Below are 25,765 nucleotides of genomic sequence, written 5' to 3' on the forward strand. Positions count from 1 at the left end.
CGGAGAAAGGGGAACCCTCTTACACTGTTGGTGGGAATGCAAGCTGGTGCAACCCCTCTGGAAAACAGTATGGAGGTTCCTCAAACAGTTGAAAATAGAGCTACCATCCGATCCAGCCATTGCACTACTGGGTATTTACCCCAAAGATACAAATGTAGGGATCCAAAGGGGTACGTGCACCCCCATGTTTATAGCAGCAATATCCACAATAGCCAAACTGTGGAAAGAGCCAAGATGTCCATCGACAGATGAATGGATAAAGAAGAGGTGGTATATATACACAATGGAATATTATGCAGCCATCAAAAGGAATGAGATCTTGCCATTTGCAACGACGTGGATGGAACTGGAGGGTATTATGCTGAGTGAAATAAGTCAATCAGAGAAAGACATGTATCATATGGCCTCACTGATATGAGGCATTCTTAATCTCAGGAAACAAACTGAGGGTTGCTGGAGTGGTGGGGGGTGGGAGGGATGGGGTGGCTGGGTGATAGACATTGGGGAGGGTATGTGCTATGGTGAGCGCTGTGAATTGTACAAGACTGATGAATCACAGATCTGTACTTCTGAAACAAATAATGCAATATATGTTAAGAAAAAAAAAAGAAGACGAAGATAGCAGGCGGGGAAGAATGAAGGGGAGTAAGTCGGAGGGGGAGATGAACCATGAGAGACGATGGACTCTGAAAAACAAACTGAGGGTTCTAGAGGGGAGGGGGGGTGGGGGGGATGGGTTAGCCTGGTGATGGGTATTAAAGAGGGCACGTTCTGCGTGGAGCACTGGGTGTTATGCACAAACAATGAATCATGGAACACTACATCAAAAACTAATGATGTAATGTATGGTGATTAACATAACAATAAAAAATTTAAAAAAAGATTTTATTTATTTACTTGAGAGAGAGAGCGTGCACGAGCAGAGTGAGGAGCAGAGGGAGAAGCAAAGCCCCGCTGAGCAGGGAGCCCAGTGTGGACTCTGGGATCATGACCTGAGCTGAAGGCAGATGCTTAACCAACTGAGCCACCCAGGTGCTCTGTTTTGGCAATTCTGTGTTCTTAGTACTTCCATATATGTTTGAGAATCAGCAAATCAATTTCTTTCTTTCTCTTCTTTTTTCTTGGCTATTCTGACAATACAAGTTTTGATATGTATTTCCCTGATGATGAGTGATATTGAGCATCTTTTCAGGTATCTGTTAGCTATTTATATGTCTTTGGAAAAATGTTTGTGTCTTCTGCCCATTTTTTAACTGGATTATTTGGTTTTGGGGTGTTCAGTTTTATCAGCAAATCAATATCTTTAAAAAAATATCCACTAGGATTTTGATTGACTCTCTTTTGCCAGCGGTTTATTTCAGAATCTAAAGACCCAAATAGCTACCAAATAGTCTAAATAAATAAATGACAAAGATTTCTTGTTAAGTTTTGAGGCTATGTCTTATAGCAAGCTAGTAGATACGGTGAGCAAGTAAAAGCTCACCCCGATTGTAGTTTTTGCTTTATATTATGTATTATTATGTTTTCTCACTCAGCTCAGGGAGACTCTTCACTGTCACATCTTTGCTATGGATTATACCTTTCATTCATGGCCTGTGAGGCTCTTGCCAGCCTTGAATTCTAACTTGTCTGTTATTAATTTTGTTACCCATACTGTCTTCTTCTCTGTATTTTGCTGCTATTTTCCTCAAACTTTGTATTGCTATGTCATTTTCCTTCAGTTATGAATGTATAAATAACAATATGATGGGATGTTAGTTCTTTAAATCTAACCTGACACTCCTTTACCTTTAATATGAAAATTGAAACTACATGCATTTATCAGCATAACCGATATATCTGGGGTTTTTGTCACCTTATTTTATGACTGCTTGTTCTTTTCTTTGTTTCCTGGCTTAACGTAAGATGAGCCGCATTTTACTTCCTTTTTTTTTTTTAAGATTTTATTTATTTATTTGACAGAGAGAGAGAGCACAAGTAGGCAGAGAGGCAGGCAGAGGGAGAGGAAGAAGCAGGCTCCCCGCAGAGCAGGGAGCCCGACGTGGGGCTCGATCCCAGGACCCTGGGATCATGACCTGAGCTGAAGGCAGACGCTTAACCAACTGAGCCACCCAGGCGCCCCCATTTTACTGGCTTTTATTATCTATAGTGCAATGGTAAACTTTAATGTAAAATCAAATTACATTTCTGCAGTTACAACAACAAGAACCAAACAAGTCTGAGTCCTGCCCGCTCTGGGTAAAACAAGGGCTTATGCATGGTTTTGTTCCTCCAAGTTTCATTTCAGCCTTAATTGCATCAGTATATCCCCTCCTTTTCTTCTAGTCTGTGTTAACTTTATTCTGTTTAGAGAACTACATTATTACTATGGGATTCTTTTTATCACATGAAAGTATTTTTGATTAACTTCTGCTTTTCATTTTGTAACTGTATGAATAGCAGTTATTTGTACCTACATTTACATATTTATTTTTAGCCTTTTAAAAATCATGACTTTGGGGGGCTCCTGGGTGGCTCAGTTGGTTAAGTGTCTGCCTTCAGCTCAGGTCATGATCCCAGGGTCCTGGGATCGAGAGTCCCGCTCAGCCATTGAGTCTGCTTCTCCCTCTCCCTCTGCCCCTCCCCTCCTTGGGCTCTGTCTCTCTCTCTCTCTCAAAAAATTAAATAAGATCTTTTAAAAAAATCATGACTTCTACCATTCTTTAGTTCTTAATTTTGATTTATTTCTTATAAACAGGATCGTATCTTTGAGTTCCTTTCTTGTTTGTGGAAGGAACATTATCTTCACTTTGTTACGCCTTGCCCTGACTGAAGCCAGTTTAGTATTTGCTTTTTGCTAATTAATTTGGCTTATTTTCCCCCAGTGGATGTTTATAAGCTATTTTCTTTAAATTTGAAATTTAAAGATGTCACCAGGAAATGAGTTAACACATGTTATTTTATTAATTTCCCTTGAATAAAATGAGCCACTCTCATCTATAGATCTAAATCTTTTTTTTTTCCAACTCAGACAAGTGTCCTATGTACACTTCTAATGATTGCATCCACAGGATTTGTTTTTGTTTCTTTTTCAGAAACACTATGATAGGTTAAAAATCTATTTTCTGTCCTCCATAGTTGACGTGTTCTTTTTAATGTAATGTTATTCTGCTTGTTCTTTTCCTTGGCATTTTTAGGAAACCCTTCCAGTCTGTGCCTCTCATCAGAATTTCCCAAACTTGTTTTAAGAGTTCTGAGATAGTGATTGTCCTTGGCCCTCCAGGGGGCAGGGATGGGGCCATGACTGGGGTAGCCTGAGAAACTCCTGTCCCACTCTCTAAGTCCATGAGCAGCCTTGTCCACTTCCCCCAGTGCTCCCTGCAAGTAATACCATTTTTATGTGTCCTATGACAGCCTGAAGGTTAGAAACCATTACTCTACATAAGTATTCTATTGTGTACCATGTTAGGTCTAATCATGACTATCTTAGATACTGATTTTCAATCTGTTATTTTGTGGTTAGCAATCTATTCATATTATATGCAAGCCTGTTAATATTGGCCTGTTTATCCCCAGTGTAAGTTTCCGTACTCTTACACTCCTAATGTGGTGTCGAGGCTCAGTACGAAAGAATCCCTTTGGTCTCTACTCTGATGTTTTTGGTTTCTTTTTTTTTTTTCCTGTGAAATAACCATGTGCACAAAAAGGATGAGTGAGAATCCATATGTGCAACTTAAAGAATGATGATCACATGAATACCTATGTTCCCAGGATCCAAGCCATAAATACAATAAAATTACAGCAGCCCATCTATTGCATTCCTCTCTATTACCTCCCAGAGACCACTGTCCTGATGTTCTTCTTGATAGTTTTTGTCACTTGCGCCTGTCTCCCGAAGCAATATATCATTGACTTTTGCCTGTTTTTCAACTTTCTATAAATGAAAGAATATAAGTGAAAAAAATGTAAGTATTCTTCAGTGATTTGTTCCATTTTCTCAACATTATGCATTTAGGACTCATCCATGTTGATGCTTGTGGTTGTAGTTCACCCACTGAGAGTATTCTATTGCTTGAATATACCACAACTTATGCTGATCAACATTTGGGTTAGATCTCGCAGTTTTGCTATTATGAACATCATTGCCCCGAACATTCTTTTAGTTTCGTCTGATACACATATGTAGCAGTTTATCCAGGGTTTTGTTTTGTTTTGTTTGTCTGTTTTTAGAGAGTGAGAGAGAGAGTGCAAGCAAGTGGGGAGGGGAAGAAGGTGAGAGAGAATCCTAAGCAGGCTCCACACTCAGTGTGGAGCCCAGTGCAGGGCTCGATCTCAGGACACTGAGATCATGACTTGAGCCGAAATCAAGAGTGAGACGCTTAACCAACTGAGCAACCCAGGTGCCCCAGTTGTTCCAGGTTTTATAGTAATAGTAGAATTTCTGGTCATAAAGTATTGGTATGTTCAAGTCTATGGAAGAATATGATTGCTATGACAAAAATATGCTCCCTTATATAAGATTGAAGATTACTTCTCTCTCAGGTCAGTGATGAAAAGAGCAGCTCCAGGCAGGGGAGTGAGCAGGACTCCACAGTCATGATGACACACACAGGTTCCTTCAGTCATTGCTCTGCCATTTCCCCCATCTACACCAAGAAAGCTGGTTAACTCCATGTCTGTGGGTGTACAGTGCAGGAGGAGGAAGTCCGGGGCAAGCATGTTAGTACTTAAGTATATGACCCCAAAATGGCATATATCACTTACACTCATATCCCACTGGTCTGATTAAACTGCAAAAGACTGAGAAAACTGGGTGGCCAAATACCCAATGAAAATGTTACCAAAAGAAAAAGGGAGAATAGATATTGAGGAATGATGAACAGTTTCTACTATATAAGGTAAAGCCAGATCGTTTTCCAAATTATTATTACTAATTAACCCTCTAACCAGGAATGGATGGAAGTTTCTACTGCTCCTTGCTGTCTCTACCACTGATATTGTCAGACTATAATTTTTGTCTGTCCCATGATTGTGTAATGGTTTCTTCTTGTGGTTTTGGTGTGTGTGTGTGTGTGTGTGTGTTTGTAACTTTTTCCCCATTTCTCTACTAATAAATATGATCATCTTTTCATATGTTTATTAGCCATTCAGTTTTTCTCTTTGAGTTAGTGCTTCAAGAAGTTTAAGCCTTTTGCGTCTACTGAGTTGTGTTACACTTATTTATTCATAGAAATACTGTAAGAATTAGATAAATTCCTAAAAATATGTAACCTGTCAAGACTGAATCATTTTTAAATGAAAATCTGAACAGAATGATCACTAGCTGGGGTGCCTGAGTGACTCAGTCATTAAGCGTCTGCCTTCAGCTCGGGTCTTGATCCCAGGGTCCTGGGATCGAGCCCCGCATCGGGCTCCCTGCTCCACGGGAAGACTGCTTCTCCCTCTCCCACTCCCTCTGCTTGTGTTCCCTCTCTCGCTGTGTGTCTCTCTGTCAGATAAATAAATAAAATCTTAAAAAAAAACACGAATGATCACTAGCAAGGATATTAAATCAGTAATCAAAAGCCTCCCAACAACAACAAAAAAGCCCAGGACCAGATGGCTTCCCTGGTAAATTCTACCAAACATTCCAAGAAGAATCAATACTAATACTTCCCAAACTCTTCCAAAAAATAAAAGAGGAGGAACTCTTCCAAACACATTTTGAGGCCAGCATTATCCCTACACCAAATCAGACAAGGATTTGGTGTAGGGGTAAGAAAATTACAGGCCAAATATCCATAATGAACATACATGCAAAAATTCTCAGCAAAATATTAGCAAACCAAATTCAGTAATTAAAAGGATCATTCACCATGATCAGTGGGATTCATGCCACTGTTTGCAGATGGCATGATAATGTATCTGTAAGACCCTAAAAACTCTATTTAAAAAAACTGTTAGAACTAATAAAAATTGCAATACAAAATCAATATGCAAAAATCTGTTACATTGCTTTATGCTAATAATGAACTATCAGAAAGAGAAATTAAGAAAACAATCCTATTTACAATTGCATCAAAAAGAATAAAATACTTAGGAATAAATTTGACCAAGGATGTGGAAGACCTGCATATTGCAAACTACAAGATATCAGTGACAGGCTCCATGCTCAGTGGGGAGTCTGCTTGAGATTCTCTCCCTCTCCTTCTGTCCCTCCCTCTGATCGCACACTCTTTCTCTAAAGTAAATCTTTTAAAAGATTTTATTTATTTCTTTGTCAGAGAGAAAGAGAGAGAGAGATAGCACAAACAGGGAGGGTGGCAGGCAGAGGGAGAAGTAGACTCCCCGCTGAGCAAGGACTCCATCCCAGGACCCAAGGATCATGACCCGAGCTGAAGGCAGATGCTTAACAGACTGAGTCGCCCAGGAGTCCCTAAAATAAATAAATCTTTTTAAAAATGCTCAACATCACTAATCATCAGGGAAATGCAAATCAAAACCACAATGAGATATCAACTCACACCTGTTAGAATGATTATTACCAAAAAGACAAGCAATAACAAATGTTGGTGAGTACATGGAGAAAAGGGAATCCTGTGCACTACTGGTGGGAATGTAAATTGGTGCAACCAATACAGAAAAAAGTATTGTGTTCCTTAAGAAATGAAAAATAGAACTACCATATGATCCAGCAATTCCACTTCTGGGTATTTGATGATAACAAAAACGCTAATCTGAAAATTTTTATATACCATGCTCACTGTAGTATTGTTTATAATAGAAACAACCTAAGTTCCCATCAATAGATGAGTGGGTAAGGAAAATTTGGTGTATATATACAAAGGAATATTGTTTGGCCCTAAAAGAGAATGAAAATTGCCATTTGCAATAACATGGATGGACCTTGAGGGCATTATGCTAAGTGAAATAAGTCAGACAGAGGAAGACAAATACCATATGATTTCTCTTATACGTAGAATCTAAACAAACAAAAACCAAGCTTCCAGATACAGAGAACAGACTGGTGGTTGCAAGAGCCAGGGGATGGAGTGTGGGAGAAATGAGTGAACTGTTTTAGGTTTTTTTATGTTTAAATAAATTGAATTTAAAAATTTTTATGTTACACTGTATGTTAACTGACTTGAATTTAAAAACTCTAAAAAAGAGTTTATTAGAGGAAGGGAGGGAAAACTGAAGGGGAAGAAATCAGTGAGGGAGACAAGCCATGAGAGACTTTGGACTCTGGGAAACAAACTGAGGGTTTCAGAAGGGAGGAGGTTGGAGGGATGGGGTAGCTGGGTGATGGGTATTAAGGAGGGCACATGTTGTGAGGAGCACTGGGCGTTATATGCAACTAATGAATCGTTGAACACCACATCAAAAACTAATGATGTACTATATGTTGGCTAACTGAATATAATAAGTAAATAAATAAAATCTTTAAAAAATTTATTATGAATAAAAAAATTTTTAAGGAATTCTTTATATAATTTGGGAACTTCTCCTTTTCAGTTATATGTGTTGCAAATGTCTTCTTCCTGTTTTGAATGGTATTTTGGTATCTTTTCACAAGTAAATGTTCTTAATCCTGATATTAATTTAGTTAATAATTTTCCTTTTTGCCTTCACATTTTCTTGCCTTGTTTAAGACCTTACCTAACATTTAGTCACAAATATATTCTTTATGATCTTTAATTTTTCCCCTTTCCCTTTCATATTTAGAAGCTTAATGCACCTAGAATTGATAGTGTATAGAAAGGCAGATGTCTGGTTTCATTTTCTTTTAATACAGAAAATTGACTGAACCATCACCATTTATTAAAAAGTCCATTTTCTCCCTGGATACCTAATTCCACCAGTTATATATATTATATTAAGGGTTCACATATGTAAGAATCTGTTTCTGTCTCTCTATTCTGTTCTACTGTTCCGTTTGTCTATTCTTGTATGAATATGACACTAGTTTAATATCTCTACCTTTATTATAAGTCTTTTTCTGGTAAGGCAAATACCCCTACCCTGGTGTTGATCTTTGCATTTCCATATAAAGTTTAGAATTGGATTGTTAATATTCACAGGGGAAAAAAAACCCAGAAACATAAGAAACAAAACAAAAAATTCAATTGGGATTTTGATTAGAAGTGCATTAAATCTAGATCAGTTTGGGTACAATTGACATCTTTATAGTACTGAGCCTTCTAATCCATAAACATGCTATTTCTTTTGTCTAGGTTTGATTTCAGTAGAGTTTTATAATTTTCTCCACAGAAGTTTTACAAAATCGTTTTTTAATTTAATGAGCAGAGGAATAAGACAATCTCAGTTAACATTTTAAAGGGATGACTCTGGCAGCTACGGAGGGCTTGCGGGGAAAGGAGCAGGTTAGGAAGCTGTGAGGTGATGCTGGTGACAGATGGTGGCATGGCGGCCTGGAAAGGAGAGGAGGGGGGCAAAAGGAGGCAGCTACATGGCTGCAGTGCTATGTACTGGACAGTACTGGATTTTAGGCATACATAGCAGAATGGATGGATCTTAAAAACATAGTACTTAGTGAAAGTACTTAGTACTTAGCAAGAGAAGTGGGAACACATAAGGTGTCCTAAGACTTTCTAAGTCTCTAAAAGAGAAAAGTGCTGCCAATTATACTGTGAGACTCCATCTATTGCAAGATGCATCCCAACTTTGGGGATGTTAAAATACCAGAAGGCTATGCCTTAGAGAATCAACAAAATAGGAGAGCACATAACACCACTAGCGTAAATTAAAAGGCATGCACAACAGTACGTATTTTTGCAAGAACATATCCAAATTAAAGATACGCATAAAATATTTAAACCGTTTCCTTGGGGTGGGAACAAAAAGAGAGTGGGGCGGAGCTATAGAGAATAGAAAAATACACACATACAAATCAACCAGAGAGAAGCCTTGAAGAGGGAAAACTTCACCTACATCACCAGGGTACATCCTTGGACCTCAGGCCTCTTTCTGATAAACACGCTTAGTGTCCCTTTGGTCCTTTTTACCCGCACATGTTTATTGTTGTCATTTACTTGGCAATCAGTAATGCTAGGGACAATTCTGCTTGCATGCTGGGGCTCCTGAACTCCTAGAAGAGATGCTTCTGGGCTTTCACCATTCAGTTTCTGGGAACAAGGACCCCTACTGCCATAGTCTCCCAGAGCGAGGAGGTGCTGGACAAACCCCGTGATACCTGGCCAGTGACACGTTGTAAACCCCAATGGGGTGGAGATTATCAAAAGGAAGAAGAGTCAGGGGACTGAGGGTAGCTGTACTTGGGGTGAGCGTAGCATACCGTGCAAACTGGTCAGATCACTAAATTATACACATGAAACGAATGTAACACTGTGTGTCAACTGTACTTAAAAGGGGAGGAGAGAAAAGGAAAGGAAAGAAAAGAGAAGAGAAGAGAAGAAAAAGGTAGAGTCAGAACAGCCATTGAAGAAAACATTTTTCTTGAATTTTTTCTCAGAGTAGCCCAAATAAGAAAAGGGTCTGTCTATTCCATGGGTTTCAAGGAAAGGATTTCCCCAGCCATATTTAAACAAATAAATCAGGAGCTTAGTTTTCACATCTTGGTTAATTAAGAACCAAAGAACCTCAGGGGCGCCTGGGTGGCTCAGTCAGTTGAACGTCTGCCTTCGGCTCAGGTCATGATCCCGGGGTCCTGGGATCGAGTCCCGCATCGGGCTTCCTGCTCAGTGGGGAGCCTGCTTCTCCCTCTCCCTTTGCCTCTCCCCCTGCTTGTGCTCTCGCGCTCTCTCTGTGTCAAATGAATAAAATCTTTAAAAAAAAAAAAAAGAACCAAAGAACCTCCTATATCCATTTGATTTGATAACTACTTCCCCTTGATAACACAGTACATTCCTTTTGTGTCTTTCAGAAATTAAAACCTTTATTTGTGCAGTCTAAAATGAACTTGATAGCAGGTTCTACACCTTCTGGAAGTGATCACACACCTTTGGTAGGTAGATTTTTTTTTTCTATTAAACATTCAGTTGGTTGCTATTCTTCAACCTCAGTAATGAAACTTTTTGCTTTACCTGCAGATCGACAAGGACATGGATGTAGTCAGTGATCAGATATTTTTCTCCCCTTTATCAAAAGGTAAGAATCTTTATTGTTGGAAAAAATGGTTCACACACAGAATGGGTACTTAGTCTAGATTGACATCTCCTTCTTTTTGTTATCCTGAGGCATTTGGAATTCTGGATGAATGCGTGGGGTTTCTTCAGCCAGTTTATAAAACTAATACATAGATATGCTGAATCAAACAATGCTAATATGCATTTCTGAATATTGGTTGCTGCTAATTGAAAGACTAGACTGCTTTAGCAGAGAGAAACCTTTCTTCTGGGCTTCCATGCAACAGAGAAGCTTTTTCTGCAACACCATAATGTATTAGGAGAAGAGATTCTCATGATTTATCATCGAAATCTAGATGGTTGAATTTGGAACCTGTGGTTGGCCTGACATTTAAATGAGAGAGTTTAATTAACAGCAACATTCCATACCCCAAAAGATTCAGTGGAGGATTTTGCATCCAGAATTGATTTTCCACAGCCAGGCAAACCATTTCTCGAAGGTCCATTTGAAGTAGTACAAATGAAACTTGATGGCCACCTGAAATAAAAGGCAGCCCCAGCAGAAACAAGCATCACTCTCTTTCCTCAGCACTGAAAATGCAAAAGATAGTTATTTCTACTCTGTCTACTGAAAATCCTCCTACAGTTCATAAGTCCCTCCTTTCCCTTACTAAATAAAATCAAATGTAAGTACTTTTTCATGATCTGGAACCTTGTAGTCCGCCACAAAGCCCTATCACTCTAAATGTTAACCTGCATCGCAGAGAAGATGTATGTGACAATGGTCACACCCAGTGCCTCTGGGCAAAACCGTGAAATTTCTTTTACTAATACTCTGATACAACTTGGACAGGCCATGTTGTTCCCTATGAAGATAGTGTGGGGGAAATAATCCAGTGAACAAAGTTTCTGGTTAGGTGGATTCCAGTTAATCCAAAATTTACTAGAAATAAATTTTCTATTTCTAATGAATAGAAATGAATACGTGAATCAACATTTGCTAATTCAGGGAGTAAGTGAATCTCATTAGCACACAGGTTATGGCTACTGGATAGGATACACCCTAGACATTCAAAGGACCAAATCATCTTCATGAAACAAGTCACCCCAAGTTTCTTAGATACTTCACATGCTTGAGTGCCCCCTTCAGGCCCCTAGGAAATAGTTTAATTCATTATTAGTATTTTCAAGCACTAATTCACAAATATATTATTAAAGAGGCGTTTAGCCACATGGTTAGTATGTACCTGATTTATAGACAAATATTTATTATTTTCTACAGCACGGGGGATTATGGTAACCCATCTGGTGATGGACCCCGAATCAAACTCTTTAAAGTCATCATTGTATTGAGTTCCATTTTTTAGAATATGTAAATAGAATATTAATATTTTAAGTACTAACTGAATATTTAGCCTCCCTGTTAACAGGATCCTCAGTGTTGCATCAAAGAACCTAAGAGGTTCCTGGGTTGTTCTTTCACACTACAAGATTCTTCTAAAACTTATGTATAGCTAACATTTAGTGGACGTGGGTGCTACTGTAAATGCCTTTCACCTTTTAGCTTTAATCCTCACAAAACCCTAGGTGGTTGGCACTCTTGCTTTAACCCCAGTCTACGGACAAGACAGTTGGATACAGAGAGGGTTAGTAGGCTACCAGAGTTATACCATGAACAGGAGACATAGCTGGATTCAAGCCCAGACGGTGTGGCCCCAGAGCCCTGGCTTGTCACCACTCGATTATATTGACTTGCCCCAAGTCTCATGCATGACATGTCGCCCCATTCTCAACCACAAGGGGAAGATATGGGACGCAGCAGAGAGGCCATGGAGGCCCACAGACTTCAGTTCCCATCCCAGCTCCAACCACTTACCTACTGGCATCATCTCAAATTCTTCTGCTGTGGAAAGTGGGGATGGTGACCCCACCTCATAGCTTCGTGATGAGGATTATGTGAGATATATGTTATGTGCCTAGCTAACCCCTATTTCCTCCTGAGCTGTTGATCATATTTTCCCCAAGTCCCCCCGATAAAGCCTGCAAAGCTACCCTTTAGCCCACCGCACAAGGATCATAATGTCCTCAGCAGTAGGCTGGTCTAGTGATTTAAAAGAACCAGTCTCTCCTCTGGTTCTTCAGTAATTATTTTTCTACAAACATAAGTAGAAGAAAAGAATTGATCATTAGTATCAAAATATGCAGTAGGTATTTTGAAAACAGTGAAATAAAAATAAAATATGGTTTTAAAACAATGTTATATGAGGTGATACATCTTTTCTAAACAGATTGAAAATGACTTTTTTTATGTTGCAAGTTTTAATCCAAACAATTCTAAAGAGAACAACAGGGAGTCACTCATGCAATGTAGAGAAAGAGATAAATAGCTAAAAAGAGAGAGAGAGAGAAATATATCCTTGTTAATATGAGGGAATAAGAAACGAGGTATGATACTATCTGCAAAATTTCAAAGCAGTTTTTACGCAGTAGTAATGATCCCCAGAGAGCCCAGGTAACATTATTAATTTGTTTGCTACTTAACTGTGATAAAATTTGGGATCTGAGCTGCCCATTGTGTGCAGTGCACTGCCACAGATCGTATGTACTCAAGAAGACCTTTCTCACAGTCTAGTAATTAGGTGCTATTGACATTGTAATCTCTGGAAATGTTCTTAATGAGCCCCAAAGACACGAATCTCATAGATAAAACCTCAAAGTAACACTGACCCTTTAAGTAGCTTGTCAGTAAGAGAAAGCTCAAACATAAATATCTGAAGCACAGGAGAAACCCAAATTTAAACCTAGATTACATTGTTTCGTTCATTCTCTCAGACTTTGAGGGAAGAAACATCGAGCAGGTGATTTTAAAGGCTTTTAAAGAATAGTGGAACAATCGTAATATATTTGAAATAAGTCAAAAACCTTTCTTTTCACCCTTTGAAGCTCTGGACTTGAAAAGTATTTTTTTCTAAATGTGTTTTCCACCAACTTGTAAAGATAAATATTGAAAGTGGAGTTCAGTGGCCCCTATTTATAACACAAAGATAATTTTAAAACTCACATAAGAAATTGGAACTTAAATAAAAGATAAAAAGCAAAAGAAATTTCAGGCATAGTGTTAGCATCATTTTGTATATCACTTCTAGATTTTAACTGTAATTAATATAATTTAGTGAGCTTTTCAAATTCATATTCAAATGCATATTTTATAATATTACTATATATACTACATATTTGCATAAACTATAACATAATTTAGCATGTAATTGATAGCTATTAAAAATGTTAGAAGAAAGAATTAATCCATAAATCTGAGTTAAGTACCAGGACTAAGCTGATTTACTAAACATAATATATTAAGGGGTCTGTAAGTGTTAATGATATCACTGCCATCAACTTCTCTACTATTTCCCTAAAATCACCAATTACCTACTATTCATACAGTATATGTCTAGGTTATTATACGTCATCCATGTCTTTGAGATTTGAGCTAATCTCAACTACCTATCCTTAGGAATTTTTCTTGCTCTTCATACCTATATTCTAGAGATATTTTCTCCTCAAGCCATGGGATTTAGGATATTAGATGGTAATGAAAGCCTGGAAGATTAGCAGCGTGTCTCTTAAAACACTTTTCCAAATACTGTGAATTCTCAGTGACATAGAAAAGACTCAAGATGACCAGTCGGGTTAGAGAATTAATCACAAAACATCAGAGGTTCTCTATCTAACTGAGGCTCTGTCCATCGGTTGGAGAGGGGATTGAAAAACGTGAAAAAGGAAAATGAAAGGTAATCTACCTTTGAACACACAGGGTTAATCTTTGAAATAAGTAAGCAGGCAAATTACTTTGAATTTGTAAGATTGTAAAAACTGAGCAGAAAACAGGGATCAAGACATATACATATTTTTAAAAGTACTTTCTTAATTTGATGTCAGGACTGTCTTGTATTAATTTAGTATTTGTGGGCAATGTTTCATTTAATAAATGCCATTAAACACATTCCTAATTGTGCCCCCAAACTGGTACTTAGAGCTCTTCAAAGCATAAAGCATGAGACAAGAAGGCTTTCTGGTGCGCATTGTTATTCACATGTTGGACCATGAGAGGAGTCCAGCAGCCTCTCCGGATCCCCTGACCCCTAATTGCATCCCAAACCTTAGCTGCCTGGTTGCTGCCCTGTTAATTAAAGGGTCTTATAAGCCATTTAAGCCATTGTGGTGATAACAAAATATCGAGAAAGGGTTTAATTAGTGCAGAGACAGTACTATTAATTTTTAAATTTAGGAATGGTTCTGTTACAGAAATCACAAAATGGTACAACATACTGGGTATAGATTCATGCAAATTTGTGGGCATATCACGTGCACCCTTACTGAGCTAGAAATGACATCTTTGAGTGAGAAAGGTACTATATGAATATTACTTTCAACTGGAGGAACCCCAAGTTTGGAAACTGAGGGAATAAATTAAGATTAGAAAAGCGGGTATTTGCATCAGTGTATAGAAATTTCAGCTGAGGGGCACCTGAGTGGCTCAGTCGGTTGAGCATCTGCCTTCCAATCGGAGGTTGATCCCAGGGTCCTGGGATCAAGCCCCATATCAGGGAGTCTGCTTCTCCCTCTCCCACAGCCCCTCCCCCTGGCTCGTGCTCTCTCTCTCAAATGAATAAATAAAATCTTTAAAAGAAAAAAAAAATAGCAGTGGACTCCAGTCTTCAGCTAATTATGTTCCTCGCTATGACAGCCTCTTTAATGTGGGTTTCTCATCCTAAAAGAAACAAGCACATAGAAAAAAGTAGGTCATAGGGAGAAGCATGTTGTCTGCTATTAATTTCCACACAATGTAAGCGAGAGGTGACCAAAAAAATGATAAAATGATTTTATTATTTGTGTTTTCCTGTCAGTAAAAACGAATTGAGGAAAGCCTTAATTTCTTCATAGACATATTTAATGTAGAAACTATTTTAAGTTTTACTGTATAATATTTCAAATATTAGAAATATAGAAAACATAAGATTGTATTATACCTGGCTCTGTTTTTGCCATGCTTGATTCGTAAAAGAAATAAAACTGTGAAGATTGAGTTGAAGCTCCCTGGTAACTATTTCCCTTCTTCCCTCCCTCCCTCCCTCTCTCCCTCCCTCCCCAGATGCAACCACTGCCCTGATTTTGTATATTTTATATTTCTGCACACAAACACACACACACACACACACAATGTCATTTGGCATGTTTTCAAGGATTATATAAATGATAGTGGAATGTATAGATTCTTTTTTCCTCATGAATGTTATGTTTTTAAAAATCTAATTACAGTACTTTGCTGTATCTTGAGTTCATTATTTTACCTGTTGTGTAGTATATTCCATTGTATGATATTCTACAATATATTCATTCTCCTGCTGATGGGAATTTAGAAGATTTTCAATTTGCTGCCATTGTAAACGCCACTGCTATAAACATCCCTGTACATTTTCATAGTCATAAGGGGGAGAGTTTCTCTACAGTAAATTCCTAGAAATGGAATTGCTGAGTTGAAGAGTATATACATCTTTAATTTTACTAGATGCTCTCAAATTGTGCTACTAAGTGGTTATGCTAATTTAGGTTCATACAAGTAGTTTATGGGTTTGCATTGTTCCATATTCTTACTAACACTTGAGGTTTTAATTTTTGCTGATCTAATGGGTGTGAAATTATCTCCCATTTTTTAATTTGAAATTCCCGGGTAACCAGTGAGAATAAATTTTTTTTTATTGACCATTTTGGCTTCCTCTTCTGTGAATTCCTTTTTTGATTGATTCGTAGGAGTCTTTATAAATTCAGAATATTAGCTCTTTGTCAGTTACATGTTTCACAAATATCTGTCACTGTCTGTAGTGTGTCTTTCAACTTTGCTTTTGATGTCTTTTTGTCTTTTTGTTGAACCAATGTTTTTTTAGTTTTACTTAGTTTTATTTTTCCACCTTTTAATTTATGAATTGTTCTTTATTACCTATTTTTTAGAAATAGAAAATTTTTCTTATTCTAAATTTATAAAGCTAATCCTACATTGTCTTCTAAAAATATTGCCAATTTGATTTTCACACTTAGGTGCTTTAAAGCAGCAGAATTTATTTTTGTAGATGGAATGATTTTGGAGCCCAGCTTTTTTGTTCCAACAGAATAGCAGATTACCTTATTACCATTATCCACCTCCCCAATCCCATGACTTGTAATGCTGCGTCTGACATTAGCAAGCTTCCCTGCAAGTGTGGACTCTTTCTAGGCTCTCCATTCTGTGCAATCGACTTATTTGTCCTTTCTGTTCTAATACCAGAGTTGTGATAACTTTGGCTTTAAAATAAAACTTGATATCTGGCTCAGCAATTTCCTCCGTCTTGTTCTTCAAAATTGTCCAGCCTCTCTTGGTTTTTTACTTTTTTCCGATGAATTTTAGGTTTACCATTTCAAGATCCATGAAAAAAACTCTTGGTAGTTGGATTTCTTTGATGTATTCTAAGTGTTCATCATTGTTGAGTATTGGATTCTATATTTTCATCTTGTTTCCAACAAACTTATTGAACTCTACTGATCCTAATAGCTCGTCTGAAAGTCTCAACACTTAGACAATCACATTATCTGTAATTTTAAAAACTTCTGTCTTCCAATCTATATACCACTTAGTTTTTCTTTTCTTATCACACTGGCTAGGATTGTCACTATGATATTGAATAGAGCAATCAGTGGTACGCTTCTCTTGTTTCTCTCCTAATAGGACACATTCTGAAGTGTCACTATTGTAATACCATTAACTATATTCTCTAGGCTGTAATTTTTATCCCTGTGACTTATTCTTTTCATAACTGGAAGCCTGGACCTCCCATTCCCCTTTACCTATTTTGCCCGTTTCCCCAACTCCCTCCCCTCTGGCAACCATCAGTTTGTTCTCTGTATTTATAGGTCTGATTCTGCTTTTTGTTTGTTTATTCCTTTATTTTGGTTTTCAGATTCCACATGTAAGTGAAATCATATTATTTGTCTTTCTCTGTCTGCCTTATTTCACTTAGCAAAATGCCTTCTAGGTCCATCCATGTTGTCACAAATGGCAAGATCTCATTCTTTTTTATGACTGAGTGACATTCCATTATATATATATATATATCCATTCACCTATCAATGGACACTTGGGTTGCTTCCATATCTTGGGTATTATAAATAATGCTGCAATAAACAGAGGTGCATATATCTTTTTGTATTAGTGTTTTTATATTCTTTAGTAAATACCCAGTAGTGGAATTACTAGATCATATGGTAGTTCTATTTTTATTATTTTGAGGAACCAACAATTACCCTCAACTGTGCACAAGGTTCCTTTTTCTACACATCCTCACCAATACTTGTTATTTCTAGTCATTTTGATTTTAGCCATACTGACATGTGTGAGATGATTTCTCATTGTAGGTTTGACTTGCATTTCCCTAAAGATTAATGATGTTGAACGTATTTTCACGTGTCAGTTGGCCGTCTGTATGTCTTCTTTGGAAAAATGTGTATTCCGTTCCTCAGCCCATTTTTAATCAGATTTTTTTTTTTAGTGTTGAATTGTATAAGTTCTTTATGTATTTTGGATATTAACCCCTTATTGGATATATCATTTGCTAATATCTTCTCCCACTCAATAGGTTGCCTTTGTTTTCGTTGATAGCTTGCTGGGCAAAAGCTTTTATTTTTGATGTAGTCCTGATAGTTTTTTTTGCTCTTGTTTCCCTTGCCTTAGGAGACATATTTAGAAAAATGTTGCTATGGTTGATGTCAAAAAATTATAAGCTCTATTTCTTTTGTTTTAATGTATATGTTTATGTATATGTGTATGTTTTTGTATATGTATGTTAAAATTATTATTACTACAATACTTTGTTTAGTGAAGCCCTACTGATGGTAAATTCTGTTTTCCTTAATTTTCACCTCACTCTTGATGGTAACTGAGTGAGATATGAAATTCTAAGTTGACATTATTTTTCCTTCACATTTTGTTTTTTGTACCATTGCCTTTGAGTCTCTGCTCGGAATTATGTGAAGTCTGTTGTCAATTTGTCAATCATTTGTGATCATTTTATGTTTTCTTTCTTATAGCTTGCATTTATTTATTTATTTATTTATTTATTTATTTAGGTTTTAATTTATTTATTTGAGAGAGAGAGAGAGAGAGCACAGGCAGTGGGAGCAGCAGAGAGAGGGAGAAGCAGGCTCCCCACTGAGCAGGGAGCCTGATGCAGGTCTCCATCCCAGGACTCTGGGATCATACCTGAGCTGAAGACAGACCCTTAGCCGACTGAGCCACCCAGGCACCCTTATTCATTTATTTTTAAAGATATATTCATTTATTTTAGAAAGACAGAGAGTGGGAGGGAGGGGCAGAGGGAGAAGGAAAGAAACTGAAGCGGACTCTGGGCTGACTGCAGAGCCTGACATGGGGCTCAATCTCAAGACCCTAAGATCATGACCTGAGCTGAAATCAAGAGTCAGATGCTTTGGGGTGCCCGGGTGGCTCAGTCGTTAAGGGTCTGCCTTTGACTCAGGTCATGATCCCGGGGCCCTGGGATCAAGCCCCGCATTAGGCTCCCTGCTCAGCTGGGAACCTGCTTCTCTCTCTCCCACTCCCCCTGCTTGTATTCCCTCTCTTGCTGTGTCTCTCTTTGTTAAATAAATAAACAAAATCTTAAAAAAGAAAAAAAAAGAGCTGCTTAACTGCGCCACCCAGGTGCCCCTCTTTATAGTAGCTTTTAAAGTTTAGTTTTATTAGAATATACTCAATGGTGTATTTATATTTACCAGTATTCAGGGTACAGTCTGGATCTGATTATTTGTATCTTTCTTTACGTCTAGAAATTTCTCAGCTACTATCTTTTCAAATATTGTTTATACAACCTTCTCTGCATTATTTTCTTTGAAAGCACCTATCTCATCTCTATAGATCTAATCTAAATTTTCTAATTTTTATGTTTATGTCTCTCTTGTGCATATGGATGGATTCCTCAATACTACCTTATAATTCACTAATTTTCTCTTCAGCTGTGCCCAGTGTTTAAGTGTCTCATTTTAGTGACTTTTTAGATTGATTCTTTTTCACAGTTCTTATTTTATTCTGGCCTGTTTTGTGTCATAATTTGTTTTTTTAGTGGATACTATCAATTATTTCTTTGGTACATACACATATTTCAAAGTTTTTGTCAGACTATTTTATCAATTAAAATTTATCTGGAGTGAATTCATTTCTCCTAGCTCATCTTGCTGTTTTCTTTATAAGCACTCTATTCCCTTGTATATTTTAGAACTTGGGTTTTCAAGCTCATTTTCTTTCTTCTTTTCTTTCTCTCCCTCTCTCTTTCTTTCTCTCTCTCTCAAAAAAAATAAATAAAAATTAAAAAAAAAAACCCACCCCCTATTTCACCCATCCCCCCTACCCATCTCCCCTCTGGTAACCATCAGTTTGTTCTCTATAGTTAAGAGTCTGTTTCTTGGTTTGTCTCTTTTTTTCCCCTTTGCTTCTTTGTTTTGTTTCTTAAATTCCACATATGAGGGGCACCTGGCTGGCTCAGTATGTAGAGCATGTGACTCTTGATCTTGAGTCATGAGTTTGGGCCCTACATTGGGTGGAGAGCTTACATTAAAAAAAAGTCAAAAAAAAAAAAAGTCCACATATGAGTGAGATCATATGGTATTTGTCTTTCTCTGACTGACTTATTTCACTTAGCATTTTACTCTCTAGCTCCATCCATGTTGTTGCAGATAGCAAGATTTCATTCTTTTTATGGCTGAGTAATATTCCATTGTATATATACCACATCTTCTTTATCCTTTCATCGGTCAGTGGACACTTGGGCTGCTTCCATTGTTTAGCCATTATAAATAATGCTGCAATAAACATAGGGGTGCATGTATCCCTTTGAATTAGTGTTTTTGTATTTTGGAGGTAAATACCCAGTACTGCAATTACTGGATCATAGGGTTGTTCTATTTTTAACTTTTGAGGAACTTCCATACTCTTTTCCAGAGTGGCTGCAGCAGTTTGCATTCCCACCAACAGTGTAGGACAGAGGGTTCCCCTTTCTCCACATCCTCACCAACATCTGTTGTTTCTTGTATTGTTGATTTCAGCCATTCTGACAAGTGTGAGGTGATACCTCATTGTGGTTTTGATTTGCATTTCCCTGATGATCAGCGATGTTGAGCATCTTTTCATGTGTCTGTGGGCCATCTGTATGTCTTCTTTGGAGAAATGTCTGTTCATGTCTTCCGCCCATTTTCTAATTGGGTTATATTTTGGATGTTGAGTTGTATCAGGTCTTTATATATTTTGGATACTAACCCTTTATCGGATATGTCATTGGCAAATATCTTCTCCCATTCCGGAGGTTGCCTTTTCGTTTTTCTGTTTGTTTCCTTTGCTGGGGAGAGACTTTTTATTTTGATGTAATCCCAATAATTTATTTTTGCTTGTATTTCCTTTGTCTCAGGAGGCATATCTAGAAAAATGTTGCTATGGCCAATGTCACAGAAATTACTGCCTGTGTTCTCGTCTAGGATTTTTATGGTTTCAGGTCTCACATTTAGGTCTTTAATCCATTTTAAGTTTATTTTTGTGTATGGTGAAAGAAAGTGGTCCAGTTTCATTCTTTTGCATGTGGCTGTTCAGTTTTCCCAACACCATTTGCTGGAGAGTCTTTTTCCCATTGAATTATTTTTTCCTATTTAGCTGAAGATTAATTGATCATATAGTTGTGGATTGATTTCTGGGTTCTCTGTTCTATTCCACTGATCTAATTGTCTATTTTTATGCCAATACCATACTGTTTTAATTACTGCTGCTTTGTAATAACTTGAAATCTGAACTTGTGATACCTCCAGTTTTATTTTCGAGGTCTTTTGTGGTTCCATGTAAATTTTAGAATTGTTTGGGGATGCCTGGGTGGCTCAGTTGGTTAAGCATCTGCCTTCAGCTCAGGTCATGATCTCAGGGTCCTGGGATCGAGCCCCACATCGGGCTTCTTGCTCAGCGGGGAGCCTGCTTCTCCTTCTCCCTCTGCCTGCCGCTCCCCCTGCTTATGCTCTTTCTCCCTCTGACAAATAAATAAATAAAATCTTTTAAAAAATTTAGAATTGTTTGTTCTAGTTCTCTGAAAAACGCTATTCATATTTTGATAGGGATTGCATTAAATCTGTAGATTGCTTTGGGTAGTATAGACATTTTAACAATATTTGTTCTTCCAACCCGTGAACATGGAATATCTTTCCATTTCTTTGTGTCCTCTTGAATGTCTTTTATCAGTGTTTTACAGTTTTCAGAGTACAAGTTTTTCACTTCTTTGGTTAAGCTTATTCCTAGATATTTTATTATTTTTGGTGTAATTGTAAATGGGCTGGTTTTCTTAATTTCACTTTCTAGTGCTTCACTATTAGTTTTAGGACTGCAACAGTTTTCTGTACATTGATTTTGTATCCTGTGATTTTACTGAATTCATTTAACAGTTCTAGTAGTTTTTAGAGTTTTCTATCTATAGTATCACATCATCTACAATTAGTGAGAGTATTAGTTCTTCCTTACCTGTTTGGATGCCTTTTATTTCTTTATGTTTTCTAATGAAACATTTAAAAAAATCTCTGTTGCATCTTAGTAAAAGTCCTTTTTCCTGACGTTCTGCCTGTGAAATAAGCAGAGTTACCTTTTCCAGAGAAGAATGCATTATGGGTTGAACTATGTGTCCCCCAAGAGATGTTGAAATCCTCACCCACATTTCCTGTGACTGTGACCTTATTTGTAAAATAGGTCTTTGCAGATGCAATCAAGATGAGGTTGTTAGGTCATTAATCCATTATGACTAGGGTCCTAAGAAGAAGGAAATTTGGACACAGACACACAGGGAGAATGCCATGTGATGGCAGAGACAAAGAATGGAGTGACATGGCTTCAACCCAAGGAACATGAAGGATCGATGGGCAAGTTAGGAGAAGAAGGGAAAGATTCCGCTCAGAGTCAAAGAGGGAGCATGGTCCTGTCAACACCATGATTTTGGACTTTCAGCCTCCAGAACTGTGAGGGAATTAACATCTATATTTGATGTTACTTTGTTACAGCAGCTGTAGGAAGCTAATACAGAATGGCAACCTAATGACTTCCATGGCGTCCACAATAAATAGATGGACAGCCATGGTCCCAAATGAGTTCAGTGACCTTATGTTTCCACTTTACCTTACATGTTCTGCTATTAATTTTGACCATAAAGGAGACATTTCCCCTTGATTGATTAGAAAGTTACTTCTTCTGAGCTTCAAAATACATTCTGGTATTAAGGAGTTGAATGTGAAAAGACCCGTGTATAAATTTGTGTATCCATTCGCCCAACACTCCAGCAGTAAGTGATCAAGGAATGTGTAATAAAAGTGAATCTGAAATTCACGCCCCTCAGACTTCTACTGTTATGAACTTCGGTTACTAACTCAAAAATCCCAATTGTCCTCAGACCAAAGGGTCCCACCAAGTCCCTATGCCCTCTTCCTATAAACATGTCCACACCGCCTTTTCTTACTCTTTCCTTCCCTTCTTCTTCAAGCAAGTGCCTTCTGGTCCTCCCACCTCGACTGTTACCCCTCCAGAGAGCAATCAGAACCTGCCGTCTCCCCCGCTGTCCCCTTCTCTGCCCTTCTCCAAGTCACTCCCCTTGCCTTCTGGCTTCACATCTCACTGACACAGCTCTTACCCAGGTCCTCAGAATCGTTCACATGCAAAAAATGGTTTCCATTTCTCTCACTTGACTGCACTCCCCCCCACCCCGCCCAGCGTGTTGTTACTAATGAGCCTCCCTTAATTCTTAAGGTGCTCTCCTTTTGATTTCCAAGTCACCAACCTGTTCTCCTTCTCCTCCTACTTCCCAGAGCATTCTTCCCAGCCTGTCCTGGTTACTCAATTCTGCCCGTGCTCTGAGTATTACGTGTTGGAGTCACTGAAGATTTTATTTTTGCTTCACTTTGGCACACTTTGTTTTCCCCTGCCTAATTCTTCAGTAGATATCTAGGGCTTTCAGGATTAAATCAAGGTTTCCAGTTGAGCACATAAGAGCTTTCATAATAGCTGCCTCTTCCCTACTTGGGCTCTCTGATCTAGTCACAACAAATGACTTGCTTTTCCCTGCTATTTCATTCTATTCCATGCTTCAGTGCCTTTATACATGCCTTCACTTAAGTGGCAGGCCTTCTGCCTGGTCTTGCTGCACCCACTCATCTCCCATGGTTAGTTGGCCACAGATGGCCTCCTGCTGCCTCGCTGATGGGGCGACAGGGTAGCCAGATCTTGCATTTGTCATCACTGAACAGGCAAACCCAGTCTTCTGATCATGGCAGTCTCGGGTCCTCAAGAGCTGCAAAAGAGAGCAAGCTCCAGTGCACAGGGGCTGTTTGAGTCTCTGTTGGCACCACAGCTGCTCCAGTCCCACTAGTCAAAGCAAACGGAATGACCAAGACCAGAGTCAATGTCGAGGGAACTGCAAAGGCCATGGACACCAAGGAAGCCACACTGCTTACTTTTCTGGCTTTTGCCTTCTCTTTGTCACTCCATTCATTCATCCCATGCACAGATGTTATGAACACCTGCTATAAGCGAAGCCCTGCGCTCGACACTCAGGATGCAGAGAGTCTTCTTAGTGTTTGGAATGTGTACTCTAAGACTGACATTCAAAGACTAGGACAACCAGTAAAAGAAATACCAGGATTTAAGGCTGTTTGGCTAAGTAGGGGTGGGCCTGAGAATGCTTCTCTGCGCTCCTCAGCACATCTGCAGAAATTGCTACCTCATTAGTCAGAATTCTCTATTTATAGCCTTTCCCCACAAAAGAGGGAGTGAGACTTGGAGGAAAGTTGATCAAAAGACACAAACTCCAGTTGTGAGATCAATAGCCACTGGGGATGTGACGTAGAACAGAATGACAATAATTAACACCACTGAGCTTATATTTGAAAGTTAAAAGAGTAGCTCTTTAAAGTTCTCATCACGAGGAGAAGAACTTTAAAAAAAAATCTCTATGAGGTGATGGATGTTAGCTAAATGTACTGTGGTACTCATTTTACAATATATCTAGGTCAAGTCCTCACGCCATACACCTTAAACTTACACAGTGCTGTCTGTCAATTACAGCCTGAAAGTTCTGGGGCAAAAGGATAATCCAAAGCCAAAATACAGACACAAAATGTAAAATCTTTTTAGTGTGTAGATTTAAAAAATTATCGTTGAAGAATTACTAAAATTCCTCGATAACCTATAAACGCGGGAAATTGTGTGAAAACAGCATTTCCGCAAAAGACCCAAACTCCAGAGGTGGGTGAGAGAAACAGTTAACCTTTTCATCCTTAGGCCCCAAGCCTTTTGCCCGTTTGTCAGAATAAATAGCTGTTTGGAACTTCCAATGCCTACTTGTGGAAATTACATAGACCGAAGGTCCAGATGAAAACCACTTTAAAAATAACTGCCTAAAGCTGCCCTGTTACATGTATTTATTTTTCGCTAAGATTAGGACAGATTGCGTTGGCAGCGTAGTCTTTCATAAAGAGGGGGGTGGGGGAACAGAGTTGGGTCTTCATTTTCTCACAAAAGGCACAATGGGAAGCGCATCTGTGAACATTGCATAATTTGTTATGTTCTACAAAGAGGTGGGTTTTTGTTATACACATACCAAAGCTATTTGGTACTGTTGCACCAATGATCTCTATTCAGGTCCAGAAAAGAAATTGGCCTCAGAAGAGTGAAAGGAGAGTAAATTTTTCTTTAAAAATTAGATACAGATTATCACTTCCAAATGCAGGGAGGGAATTTTACAAGGGACGGTGCACTGATTAGCTTTCCAATGGACATCCAGTCCTTTATGAGACACATACTAGCGGTGGTCAACTGTGACCAATGTGGTTGATTACTCTCGAGAAGAGCTGAACTGAGATTACCCACCTAATCTAATTGAGAAATGTTGGGTGAACTTGAACTGTTTCATGGACATGAATGACCAGAGAATTTATTTGATAAGACATTAAAAGCTGAATATGTTAACTATCTCTTTGATGGCTTGATACAGTCTTTCCTTTAGCTCATTTGCATGTCTTTCATATTTTTTTGTGAGTACTCTCCTGGTGATTACACGAGCGGCCTAAATGAAAAAGGGGGAGAAAAGTTTCTGTGCAAAATCATTATGAAAAAATTAGAAACCTTACCTTTATCAGTAAACACTCCTGACAGTCTTTATTTGGCTAACACTTTAAAAAGTGAAATCAGCTTTTAAGAACAGTAATTAAATTGTGGAAAACTTCATAAATCCATGGGTATCTCACGTGATGGTCCCTAAATTATTTTTAAGTATCGTCTCCTGGTTTTATTCATTAAGATAAAAAAAGACATCAGGAAGTTGGCATGTTATTTACCAACCTCCTTTGCATTTTGTTGTAAACTGGGCAGGGAGAGCTACTGTTGGTGGCATCTCGGTGAAATATTTGTGGTAATTTTATCGACAGTATGGCATGCAGGTGGTATCAGATAATGAAGGGCTTTCTCTTCATATGCCTGCTAAATTTAAGATAAATTCTTCTGTATTCCCGATGACTTATGGTGTAAGTTGGACACATGCATCTTTTTTTTTTTTTACTGTATTTAAATATTACATTTTTTAAAACTACTCACA

General features: G+C 38.1%; 1 protein-coding gene across 5 annotated transcripts in view; it reads left to right on the top strand.

Annotated features, from left to right (window-relative positions):
- C9H10orf67 (chromosome 9 C10orf67 homolog) overlaps nt 1-25,765 on the top strand; it is a 155,326-nt gene that overhangs the window by 126,494 nt on the left and 3,067 nt on the right. For all 5 annotated transcript variants that reach the window (XM_027594210.2, XM_027594212.2, XM_027594213.2 and 2 more), the window contains 2 exons: nt 9,863-9,943; nt 10,029-10,086. In XM_027594210.2, coding sequence (XP_027450011.1) covers nt 9,863-9,943; nt 10,029-10,086 — 139 coding nt within the window. The remainder of the gene's footprint in view (nt 1-9,862; nt 9,944-10,028; nt 10,087-25,765) is intronic.

Source organism: Zalophus californianus, chromosome 9 (genome assembly GCF_009762305.2).
Source record: "Zalophus californianus isolate mZalCal1 chromosome 9, mZalCal1.pri.v2, whole genome shotgun sequence".
Taxonomy (NCBI): Eukaryota; Metazoa; Chordata; class Mammalia; order Carnivora; family Otariidae; genus Zalophus; species Zalophus californianus.